Genomic DNA, 13,554 nt, shown 5'->3' with positions numbered 1-13,554 from the left:
CTTTGATGTGCCCTATTAATACTTATGCTAAGAGTACTACTGTCTCATTTGTAATTTGTGAAACTATGGGTACAATTGATATTAGTAGTAATAATGGTATAAGCAATATTACTAATGGTGCAATCACTACTACAATTACTATAAACATAGGTTCTCCAGTTATTAATACTGGTATGTGCTGTCTTACCTCAATTATTGCCAATAGTTTTGGTACCCCGCTATCATTACTAAACATCCTACTTCTGCCTTTATTTCTAACATTTTCACCAATTCCATACATTCAACAGATGCTACTGATAAAGCTACTATCACCACAAGTGTACGTTCATTGGTATTACTGTGTGGATGCAACTACAACTACTTCTACCTCTACTATCAGTCCTACTAATACTAAATACTACAACCACTACTAGTATTAGCAGTCCATTTAGAATTATGACCACTTGTACTATTAGTAGTAGTACTGCCATTTCACCAAACACAAGTATGGTTCCCACTGGTAATATCGCTATTGACTGCTGCTACAACTACTGCTCATGGTATGCTTCCTGATAGTATTAGTCTGCCACAAATACAACTACTCCTACAACGCTGAACCCCCTACTACAAAAGCTACTGCTAGTACAGCAAATACTAGTACTGCACTCAGTACAACTGATGCCGCTTCTACTACATTCTATTTCCCTGTCTCTGTGACCTGAATTTGACTATTATAGGCAATGTCTCGTTTGTGCATTGTGGAGGTCTACCTTTGTTGTGTTTTTTTGGTCCATTTTTGCTCCATATCTACACTTCTTTCTCTTACAAAGCAGCCTCTGCAATAATTACTGTCATTTAGTGCTCTTCGCTGGGTGTCAGGTCCAGTTGACTATTCCTCTATGCATGGTCTCTGAGTGCTTAGGTGAACTGGGCACAATTTCTATGTACCCTTTTGTTCACTGATATCCCCTTTTCTTAGTTGGAAGATGTTTTCAGTGTCACTACATTAAGAATCTGTGGTCAAGACTTGACTATATTATTGGGGAGGGGTGCCATTTGGTTGGGTGCTAGTGTTAGCTGTTTCTACTGATATAACAAAGGGCACCTCACCCACTTCTAGAAAGCTAAGTACACCTCAGAGGAACCTCCAACTCAAGCATGCATGTGTCACAAATGGTTGTAGGTTTGCATGTTGCCTCAAAAACCCTCCACAATGTTCCTAAAAACCCTACATGAAAACTGACTTTGTCTTAAAACTTCCAATCCTCGACTCTCTTCTTTCTTTCATAACACTCTCTCCTTCCTTTTCATCCCTTGCATGCCTCCGGTCCCTGAGTACAGCCTACTCTAAATCACATGCATGTTTGCCTTAATCCCTATTTTTGTATCTCTGCACATTGACCACACAACATTTCAAAGATCACAACCTCTCTTTAGAAAAGTCATACCCCTGCAATCTAACAATACCTCATCTATTAATACCACCAACCAGTGCATGAAATACTTATATTCCTCTATCCCACTAAAGATTACACCTAATTCCTATTAATGTATTCTACCACATAGAAACTGGAATAAAGACATGCAATTGTTCCTGAAGAGCACAAGACTATTCCCAATAACCAACAATGACTACAGAAAAAAATCCCTACTAACCCTGGGACCTGGAGCAGTGTGCTGCCCAGCATAAAAGCACAACCAGTGTCTCATCAGGTGTGGTAATTGATATATAATTCATTTATAGTACAATATAAAACCCACACTAAAACATTCAGCTTTTGATTGGATTGTACTTCGTCCAGGCTGCTGTTAGTTCCTTTTACTGATAATATTAACAAAGTACATCCCAGCAGATCTCTCTACCACTTCTCCCTTTAACCTATGCCTACTTAGAACCTCAAACTTTAAACAAAATATCTCACAATGTCCAGCCTAGTACAGTAACCAGCAAAGTGGACTATGAGCATAAGAAATGCCACAGCCGGACCTACAGAGCTGTTCAAAACTGCCACCTTACTGAAAACCATAAACTGTGCACCTATCTTTCACCCTTCTTCATCCATCACACTGCTAAGCACTGCACCCCATAACAGGATAACTGCACTTCAGTGGTCTTCACACACAGCATAGAAACACTTACCACACAGGATCAAAACAAAGACGGACACTTCTAACCAAACATCTTATACGGTGTAGTGTGCTGCCCGTGTTGGCAAGTGCTTCAGCACCCCACATAGGAGCAATAGGCACTATTGAAATGTTGCAAGACTATACTGTTTTTTCAGTCACCATTACCAACTTTGAAACTGGTAAACCTGCAACTGGTACCACAGCTCGTTGGCCCTACTACTGTAAGTGTTAGTGCTAAAATGATTACCTATGCAGTGGCTTCTTGAAGTATTTTTAACACTGTATTTTCTACTAATAGTATTGCATCTTATTGTACTGCTGGTGCAGCAGATACTACTATGTGTAGCCCTATTACTGCTAGCATACTAAATATATTAGTCAATTTAATAAGATATTGAGGTGTTCGCATTGAGAAGTGAAGATTATAAGCACACAAAAAAGAGTAGGTTTCTGGTTTGGTGGCCAGCTGTATTTATCTGGTCTTTGAGAAAGGTGGCTTTGCTGTTTAGATGCATAGATCTGTATAGATCACTTTCATTTTTTTCAGATATATACAGAGGGTGTACAGCGTTTTTCTGAGCTTCCGGAAGCAGTGTTAGCATTCTCTCTCTGTGTTTAAGGAGTGAACCATCCTTTAGATACAATTTTTTTTTATCTAAGTTTTAAAGACAGTGGCTAAATGATACATTCTGCTTAGGATGGAGGTCTTGTAGTGTTTAACTAATAAGTAGGCATGTCCCTTTTCTTGTTCAAGAAATGTTATTGTGATGACAGTTGTGATGAAAATCCTTGGAGATATGCTTTTGTTTTTTCTGACCCATGCATACAGGGATGTGGGCTAGGTTTTCCTGGGGGGTTTAGGGATGGTGTCAGAAAAGGGGATTATAAAGCGGCCACTTGTGGTGCTATTGTAGTGTAGTTAATATTGTTTCTGTGTATCATTGTCACTCTGCCACCCATTTTGTTTTGCTCTCTTTGAGCACTATTTTGTATACCTGGGGTACCACTAACCCCAGTACATGATGTGCCATGCGGGTACATTTCTATGCAGTATACTACATTGTATTGCCTTTTCTGAGGTATTTAATGCACACATTTACCACCTCCTCTAAACAGGTGGAAAATGTGTGTGGGGGCTTTTGTCTGGGATGAACATGGACAGAAGGAGGTAGGGAGACTAGGGGAGGGAAGGGGAAGATTAGTTCTGCCAGGGGGAGCAAGAAATACTCCCTCTTTGACAGAGAAAAAGACAAAGTGGAATGGGACATGAGGTTTGGCTGTTGTAGCACCAAAACACTCATGCAAATTTCCATCTGGAATTACTGGCTGGTAAAATCAGGTTAAGTGTTCCTACACCAGGGAAAACCCGGTGCCAGAACACTGGACCACTTGCAATCAGGCGGAACTGTACACCACCCCAGAAAACCATCCTACCTGGCTTGTAATCAAGCCCCAAGTGAGTTATTTAAGTGTTGGCTGTTTACCATATGTGTAGAAGAGTAAGTAGGAATATTGGTATTTTTTTCATATGGCCTATAGTTCTTTGTTCTATGATTTGGTACAGTTTGAGAACTAATTCTGTTTTTACTGACCTGTTCTCAGTATGGGGGTTAGGATTTCAGGATATGTGTTTTGCAATTGCATCCTCCACCAGTTGACAGGGCCCACACATTTAGAATCTCATCTAGTTTTGTTGCTAAAACTTCAGCGGCATCAGTACCTTGGATTTGTCACATGAATTCTGGATTGTTTCTTGGCTTTGAGAGGGATCTTGACGTATCTAGATGAATGGTGGTTCATGTTGGGATTTTTTTGGGAAGATAATTTGCGGGGTAGTGATGTGCATTGAAAAGATTGTACAGACGTCTTAAAATTTCTAAGTCAATATAATGCCAAATGTGTCTATCCATCCAACGCTGGAGAAATCTGTACAAGAGGTAAGTTGAGCAGATGTGGAGGGTATATAATGCAGATTGTGGTTTACAAATATTAGGCCTTTGTGTGATGGCAGTATCTTACCCTTCAATAGGCATTGATGTAGAGGGGTAGAGGAGTTTCTGATAAAATTAGTTGTAGCACTGGGATGGTTCACGTGGATTATCATGGAGGGAGGTATTAAGTGACTAGGTGTGACAAGGTGCTTTCAGGCTGCAATATAAGATTAGCCAGGTTGATCTCGAATGCATACTCCATAATTTTCCCATTGTGGTATACAGTAATGTGCAGCTCATATGTTTGGTTGTACTAGTGAATGATTAGTAGTCTGTGACCCAGGTTAGTTTAGTTTCTTTGATAATAATGATGAATTAGTGAAAGCAAGATTCAATTCATTGTATCTTCAGAGAATTAAAGGAAGTCAGTTATAATTGTTCCCTTTATCTGACGAAAGTATATGTCAGAAATGAGAGTTTCAGCATTAGCTGTTATGATGAGTTTCTTAATAGTTTTAGAAGTATTTAATAGCTACCATTTGAGTAGATGACTTCAAAAGTGCCAAATATTTTGTGTTAGGTTTGGTAGGATATCTGGATGTTTACTTTTGTGAGGGCCATTGTTGTAGACTTTGTTAGGGCAGCGGATGAGAGCTGTATTCTGGGCCAGTTGCAGTTTTGTGGGGATTAAGTAACAGAAATGATCACTAAGAATCTTTTATTACAATTATGCAGTATGACAGTTGAGATGTAATAAAAGCAACAAGGTGGTGAAGGTAATTCCATCAGCAGATTATCATTTCAATGTGGCACTTTAAGGAAATTCAGCAGGTAGATTCTCCTCTGGATATACCACTTTGTACAGCAGCCAAAACAATTTCCATTTCAAACTGCGTGTGTGGTGAATTTAAAGTGTTTTGCTAAGTTATGTACTTTTTAAGGGGTGCAATCGCCATTGGGTGTGTTATTGTGGTTCTAGATATATGGAGTTTGAAATATAAGGATAAAAAAAATACTGTGGTCAGAATACAAACTACCGTAATATCATGAAGGTAAGAATATATAGGTAAGTACAGGTTTACTGTTCTGAATTGTAACCTCATGGTACATAGAGGTGAAAAAACAGCAATTATATATAGGAAGTATCTAAGATCATTATTCTTATTTCCACATCTATGTACCAAGGTACATAGATGTGGAGTAAGATTAGTGATCCTAAGTACTCCGTATATATACTAACCTTCTTTCCATCTCTATTTACCTAGAAGTTACATAGAACTGGAATTAAGAATTCGTTTTGAGTATTAGGAATTAAGAATATTTTCTCTCAGCGGACCCCACCTCGATGAAGACCAGCTTCCACAACTATATGAAGAACGTGGCAGCCTGGATGAAGAGCAAAACCCTGAAGCTCAACACCGAAACACGGTCAAATGTGAAGTTCTGATCTTCGGCAGACATTCCCCCATCTGGAATGACTCCTGGTGGCTACCGGAACTCAATCCCACCCCTGCTCCAAAAGACCACTCCCACAACCTCAGCATCAACTCTCCATGAAATTTCAGTTCAATGCCGTCTCCTCAGGCTTCTTTCACACTCTCCGAATGATCTGCAAAGTCTTCTAGTGGCGCCACATCAGCACCAGCAAAACAGTGAAGCCGGCCATTATCACCAGCTGGCTAGACTACGGCAACACACTCTACACAGGCACCACCATCGAACTCGTGAAAAGACTCCAGATGATCCAGTTCACAGCAGCCATACTGATCCTCGACCTACCCAAGAGGACCCACATTACCCAGCACATGAAGGACTGACTCCTCATACAGAAGAAATGCTATTTCAAATTTCTGACACATGCCTACAAAGCCCTCCATGACCAAGGACCCGCTTACATGAACCAGCGCCTGAATTTCCACTGTCCTACCAGGAACCTCCACTCCACTCACCTCACCTTCCCACAGATACCATGCATCTGCCGCTGCCGCTCCAGAGGACGCTCCTTTTCCAACTTCGCCACCAAGGCCTGGAACACGCTCCACATCCACCTCCGCACTTCACAGTCCCTGACCCAAATCAAGAAGGGTCTCAAGACTTGGCTCTTCAACTGATACTCGCAGCACAGCACCTGGAAACCTTCTAGGGTGATAACCTATGCTATAAAAGGAACTGATTGATTGATTGAAACCTATACTTATCGCCTATACTTATCTATGTATAAATACCTTCACGATATTTCAGAAGTTGATAGTCTGACTGCTATATTTTTGTAGCACAATATTTTTGGGCATGAGATGCTGATATACAACCTTGTAGAAAGCAACGAGGCAATGTGATCTTATAATTCAGTTTAACCCGGTGTTTTATCTCTTGCAGTTCCAGTTTCAAAGCCACTCCTTCGAATAAATAACTCTGCAGCAGTAGAAGGGTCTCCTGTGATGCTGACATGTCTGGTGAGGAATGGCACTGGTCCAATTGACTACATATGGCACCGAAATACAATACTGGATGGCACTGTGCCAGTGTCCGAGGCCAATGGCAGTGTGGTCTCTATTAGTTCAGTAAATAGGACACATATCGGTTGGTACACTTGCACAGGAAAGAATGAGGTGAACCAAGAAACCAGCGACAGAGTCTACCTGGATGTTATATGTAAGTGCTCAGTAGAATCAGAAGAAATTGCTTGTGGCTACATATCTTGCCAGATACGTTAACAGATTTCAGGGATTCTTAATTGGTTTAATGCCTACGGTGAGAAACTAACTTGTGAGTAAGTACTTGAGTTAATAAATAAGTAAGTAAAGCAGAGGAAAAACTCAACATGAACACCACTGGGTATTGAAATACGAACTTGCCCCCTCGCTTGCTTTGGGAGTTCTGGTGACCAAACCTAGAAGCCTTCTTTAAATATTTATTTGGGGCATCGACGATTTCAAATGTTACTTGGTTGCTAAAATATTATCCGTTGCACACCAGTATTAAATACATACAACTATGACTCCAAAGGCATTGGGTCGAAGTAGGAAATTGGGAGATACCTACTGTACACTCAACAAATGCTTCTTTTCCTTACCCAATTACCACATCATAGGAAGGAGGAGAAATTGTTTTACCAATAGTATCATAAGAAACATGAATTTCCTATGAAGGTGTTCAGTACTTTCAGTTATTCTCCTGATCTCTCTCTCTCTAACAAGAAATACCGACACACACAAAGACAAACATTCACACCAACTCTGTCTCACATACACACACACACATGCACACCAACTCTGTCGCACATGCACACACACACACACATATGCATATCTTAGGAAAGTGAGAAGACAGTGGCTAAATTGTTGCAATTCTTCTGAGGTTTGATTATCTAGACAATGACACGGTCTTTGTGCTTATAATGGCTGTCCAAAATACGAACTTTGCAGCTAGACCCACTCTGAAGAATGGCAGGTGGTCAAGCTATATGGATTACATCTTGATACATGTCAGAAGTTTAACATCATAGACTTTGAAGTCATCACTAGACCTGAAAGTGCTCATGAACCTCTGTTTTTTTGGTATGAAGCAGGAAAGCATTATTAAATTTTGCCATAAATTTTTACTTAACCCCGATAACACCGATATCACTGTAAGAAATAATGGTAAATGGATTAAGTTGGTAATTAATAAAAGAATCCTCACCTTACCTTCTATTTACAATGAAATTATTTCTATTTTGGAGACCATTCTCCTAAACTGCTTAAATTATACTGCAATTCTGGATCTATACTACCTTGCTTAACAGAAACGAAACTAGCAGATTATTTCGTAAAAGGTACATGTAATAGAAAAATGTGGAACACATGCTCACATCCTTGGCATGTTAGGACTTTTAATGAGTCCTAGATAGCTTTACTAGTTGCTTTCCACAGAGGTCAAAGAGAAAGCATAGTGAATGCAAGAAATCATAATAGATGGTCTTTAGAGAGAGAAAGAAATCTTGGAAGATGAAAAAGTAGACGATTTACTTTCTGGTACTGGAACAAAAGCTATGTGTGCGTTTTGGTACATAGTTGCCCACAGAGGCTTCCCTCTTACTAGTCTTCCAGAGTTCCACAAAATGCCAAAGACTTGGTTCCAGCACTTATCCTTGATCTATGAAGGGTGTTGTAAATTAATTCCCTTTGGCTAATACTGTTATAGATACAGTAAATGGGGCTGCCACTGGCACTGACCCGGTGACTGTCTCTTTGGAAGAAGTATAGAAAACAGTTCTTTCACAAACATCTCTAGAAATCAGAGAGGTGTGCAGTCTATACTTACACGCAGTAGCAACTGAACTTGCATGAGGGCACCAATCCCAGACATATGGTAGGCCGCAGAAAGTATCCCCTATTACAAAAAATGCAACTATACTTATCCAAGGAGATATAGGACAATTAGCTTCACTGATGATGTTCACTACTCATATGGGAATGCATATTCTTAAGCAGCTTGTCATTATATGTGACTTTTGTCACTCTAAAATCATAATTTGATACAATTCCTCAGCATAGCCTACGGCAAGTTATTTATGCTATGGGTTTCCACGAAATTCTTTCGAACCTCATCATTCTTCTCCATGATAGCAATGATGCTAAATTCAGATATGATCCTGATGGTCATGATCTTATAACTACTAGTACGGTCAAAAACCTCTGTAATATTTATCTAATCAGGGCTTCCTAGATCAGAATAGACTGGGGTGGAAAACACATGGTATTCTAACAGAGCACTTCTTAGCAGACAAATAAATTCAGATTAGGCATTCCATCTTTAGCAAATTTTACTGCCAAATGATCTAGTAGACCCTTTCCTCTTATTTGTGCTGTTAGTTTGGTAATTCACATGAAACAGATGTTAATTGTATACTGTTTCCCCCCTCTTTGTCACAAGCCAAGGATGAACTGTTTTTCCATAATATGGGAAGATACATGGTCACCTTCTGAATAGAAAAGACAAATACATCTCTATTGGTTTTTGCACTATCCTGTTATTTATTCACTGCTTGGATAATTATATCAAACAGTTTTCCAATTGCACTATGAAATGGTTTCTACAACTATAGAGGATGGACTTGTACAGACATATTTAAATTCGAATATCTCCTTTTTTCCTTTACTTAATGATTTAGAGAATTTAGAGAATCACATTCACCAAGTTCGCAATTAATTTTTCGTATAGTACTTCATAATATGATGGTTAGAAGCAGGATAAGCTGTTGTTTCATTGATATTTGTGAACTTTATGTGATTTAAAATTTAATATATTTATTCATTTGTTAAACATGTTAGTGTTTCATATATTGGATATGAAGTATTATGGGAATATATCCTGAAATAAACTTGATGAAAATCTGTTTTGGTGCAAATCGGTGTGCTGCGAGGAATTATAGAGATATATCAATAACATGTATTTTTTTAAATAATTTAAAAATACACTAATTGGCATCATGGCATCAATTCTGATAACTATTGCCTCCTAATTATCACTTTACTGGACTATTGCCATGGTTTCTACTTAAGGATGCTAGATGTTTCAGTAAAAAAAAGCTGCCATTGTTCCTAAATTCTGAAGTTTGAACAAGAGAAACATACCAATATCTGACCATTGCTGACCAGTGCTTTATTCTCTCCCATGATAGAAAGTTGAACAGTGGATACACTCTTTGCATTATTTATTGGCCTCTATCGTACTGCACCACTTACTTGCCGGGGAACCAGAAGATACCTTCCATGCCATACACTGCAGTCCAGAACTGCAAGATCCTTTCCGTTCCCAATGTTCACTTGTCAGAAAAAAAACAGATGAGTGTTCCAGTCTGGTACCTTTACTCTAGATCAAACACATGGTCAGAAAGAAAGTAGCTTCTACGATTAATAGTTCATAAACCAGGTAAATTCATTGTTTGCCCATGAACACAAACAATTAAATTTTGAGATTTTAAACTAAAGAGAGCCAACTTACTTTCAGGACGGGCAGTTTCTGGCCAGTATCTGAGACACACCCTTCATCAGCTTCTTTAGAAAAATAATATCTTAGATATTTGTGCTATATACAAATAGCCAAATCAAATTCATTTGTTTAATTAATAAGTTGAATATGAACACATCTAAGAATGGGATCCTGGGGTAATAAAGGAAATGCATATGTGAACATTGAGTCTATGACTACTCTATCTTGGCCAGTGTCCCGCTTCTATCTGAGACTGTGAAGGATCGTCCTGCTTCATTGCTTGGTATTAATCTGAAGAGAAAGTGCTCTCTTCACAAAGATATTTTGGAATATGTATGAAAGTACTTTTGAAGTACTCATTTACATCTTTTGTGAGTAAACATCTAAAATAAGAATAAAAGAGTACTCCTGTGGTACTACTTTTCTTAATCACAAATGGTTTGGGGAATTTTCCCTTACGTGCACTATAGGTTCTAGTACTGTTATGGACTGAATTTGCAAGTGGAGTAAATCTCAGTGTCATTTTTATGGTGTTCTCAAGCAATCTATTCTCTCTCTCTAGCCTGCCATTGCATTAATATTTTTGATGCTCTAGGCTGCTCTTTCTCTCTGTTCCAAATCACATGCCTTTCTGACTGTTGTCGTTGTGACGCCACTGTTTTTTGACTGAGACTTGCGTAGTTTCACTCCCCATTGGAACACCTTTATTCTCTCTCTTTCTGGTCTACTTACTCTTTCATTGTTATTTCAGTGCGCTTTCTCTTTATGCCAGTCTACTGCCCTGCAACTCTGCCATTCCACTCCACTATTCCCTAACCACTCCAAGCTCTTTCACTGTCATCTGTATGTACTCTACTAATTATCATTCCTCTCATCTTATTCTGACTTTTTTCTTTTAGTGTGTCACTTTCTTCTTGCTGCTTTGCTATCTGAAACACCCACTACTTCATGACCACTTTTCTGACTTTTAGTTTCCTTTCAATGTAATCTCTGCTCCTAATCCCACCTGTTATCACTCATCCTAAACTTACATCTAAAAAAATATATAAATAATCACATAGGCAAAACCTATTGCATTTGCCAATGCTTGTTTTGCTTTCTTGCCTTTCCATTGATATAAGCTATTTTCCAGGTTAAACATTTAAAGTGACCTTGCTGGCCAATGCTGAAATGTAGGGGTACCAGGTTGAGCCAGGCCGCCGCAATACAGATATGAGCTACTGCCATAGCTACAAAGACAAAGCCACCTTTGTCTTTGTAATGCCACCAGTATTATTAGACCCCCTAATAACAAATGTTGTGGAGTTAATATCACGTCCACATGGAGGACCACCCTCAGAAAGCTAGGTATATTTTGCTTAAGAGAGTCTAGAGCTGAGTAAATTCTGAACATGTGTCCCAAATCTGCCTCCTGACTTTGAAAGCGCTGATAGCAGATACCTTCATTTCTCCTCCAGCTCGCTATTTTTGCTAGAGTATAATACAAGTTAAAAAGTGTCTTACAAATGTGTGCCTGCAGCCCCACAGACAAAAGCAAAGTATAGCCAAGCTCAAGTGAAACGAGGAAGCTACTGTCTGCGGTCTCTAGTCTTTTTTTCTACATCTCAAGCTATTTCTTGAGATCGTCAGACATAAAGCCACTCAAGTATTCCCACATTTGACTTTTCTTAAAGCCATTTTTATCACAAATGAGCTCAAGCAATGTTTCCTTATTAAACCTGATTGCATCACCACATTTTTTTAACAAGATATCCCAAACCTGTAAATATTTTTTTAAATCTCTCTTTTCTACCCTGTACTCCTGTTGTAGCTCCCAAAATGAGAGTACATTATTTCCATCAAAGAAATCACTTGGCTTCTCAAACCCGTTAGCTTCCTACCCGAGACAATATGAGTCTTGAAATATCTTTAGGAGCACGGAAGACCTCAAGATAGGGGTGTAGTAAATATATCTCCTGATGCCAATCTTCTTAAAGAACACGCAGATCTTAAAGGCTGCTTGTAGGGACTTAAAGTTAACTTTTTTGTAATAGCTTTGCTCAAACATTTTTAAAACACACTCCTTAGCGCCATCCCCTATTAGCAATTCATAAATAGGAGGGGTCACATCTGCCACCTGACAATCAATCTGCCGTGCTCCAATAAGAGATTTCATGTTTTGTAGGGCTGTCGACCACTGATAGTATCCAAAATTTGGGACTGTCCCGCCGCCTCTTGCCCCAGGCAACATCAAAAACCTAAGAGCCCTTCTGGCCTTGGAATAGGACCAAGTACAACTGCTAGACATCTCCTTCATTGTCTTGAACCATCTTTTTTCACACTATAACGGTATTGCTCTCAAGATTAATAGAGAACTTTGGGAAAGAATAACATTTTTATTGCATTGCAGTAGCCAATATTCATGAGATGGAGATTATCCATTCTCCTAAAGTCCTTTTTCGCCTTATATATCACTGTGGCTAGATTTAGTTCCACAAGCTGAATAATTTTAGGTGTAATATTTATTCCCAGATACACAGTGTGATCTACTATAGGATCGTCCACCAAATGTATCTGATCATTGACAACCAGCTGTGTCTCATTACGGTTCAGGGAGAAAAAACAGAAATTTTTCCAAATTTTATGGCCTCATTTTCTAACTCCTTTTTTGTCCCTTCTGAATCCAATGTCACAACTGTCCAAAAGATCTCATTGGTTGAATTAATGCATTGGATTCCAATTTTCTTATCAAAGGATCAATATAAAGAGCAAACAATAAGGGCTAGAGGGGACACCCCTGTCTCTTATTGCTCATTGTGTGTAAAAGCTCAGACTACCCCGCCATAATTTAATGCCTAGCAGTTAGATTTCTGTAAACTGCTTTATTAGCCTTGACGAATCTCTGACTGTATTTGTGCCACCTCAACATGGCCTCCATATTGTCCCAGGCTACCCAATAAAAAGCTTTTTCAGCATCTAAAAAGCACCAAGGCTATAGGGTCTCCTGTCACAAAACACCAGCTCCATTGAACTATGCTATAACTCAACGAATATGATCGGTGGTTCCTCTCCCAGGTATGAAACCGTGTTTTCTTGGGGTTACCAGTTTGCCAATAACAAGACTTAACCTTGATGCCAACATTTTAGATACATTTTAGCATCACTGTTGATCAATTAGGCAGGTCTGTATAACGCAGGATCATGAGGGGGCTTCACTTTCTTCTTAGAAACAACTCTATTTGTAGTTGATTCCAGAGTCTGTTGACTGCTTTGTACCTTGCGCTAAATATTAACCAAATCTACCTGTAGGGCTAGAAAAACCTTTTTAAATTCCAGAGGGATTTTATCTGAACCCACTGCCTTTCCAGAAGGTAAGGCCCTGAGTGCCTAACTATATTTCGTCATTGCAAAAGGGGTCATCTAAATATTCACGCTCTTCAGAATTTAATCAAATCACATAAGTTTTATCAATTTCACTTTAAAAATCATAAAAGCATAAAATATAGCATTACAGAAATCATCGAAGACAGAATTTGTTAAAAACATATATACAGTAAAAATA

General features: G+C 38.9%; 1 protein-coding gene across 1 annotated transcript in view; it reads left to right on the top strand.

Moving 5' to 3' along the window:
* VSIG10L2 (V-set and immunoglobulin domain containing 10 like 2) overlaps positions 1 to 13,554 on the top strand; it is a 247,992-nt gene that overhangs the window by 27,315 nt on the left and 207,123 nt on the right. The window contains exon 3 of the mRNA XM_085647401.1: positions 6,417 to 6,692. Within this exon, the coding sequence (XP_085503527.1) occupies positions 6,417 to 6,692 (276 nt within the window). The remainder of the gene's footprint in view (positions 1 to 6,416; positions 6,693 to 13,554) is intronic.

This window comes from Triturus cristatus, chromosome 3_2 (assembly GCF_964204655.1).
Source record: "Triturus cristatus chromosome 3_2, aTriCri1.1, whole genome shotgun sequence".
NCBI classification, from domain to species: domain Eukaryota; kingdom Metazoa; phylum Chordata; class Amphibia; order Caudata; family Salamandridae; genus Triturus; species Triturus cristatus.
The sequence above is the reverse complement of the archived record's forward strand: the minus strand, read 5'-3'. Positions and strand labels throughout refer to the sequence as shown.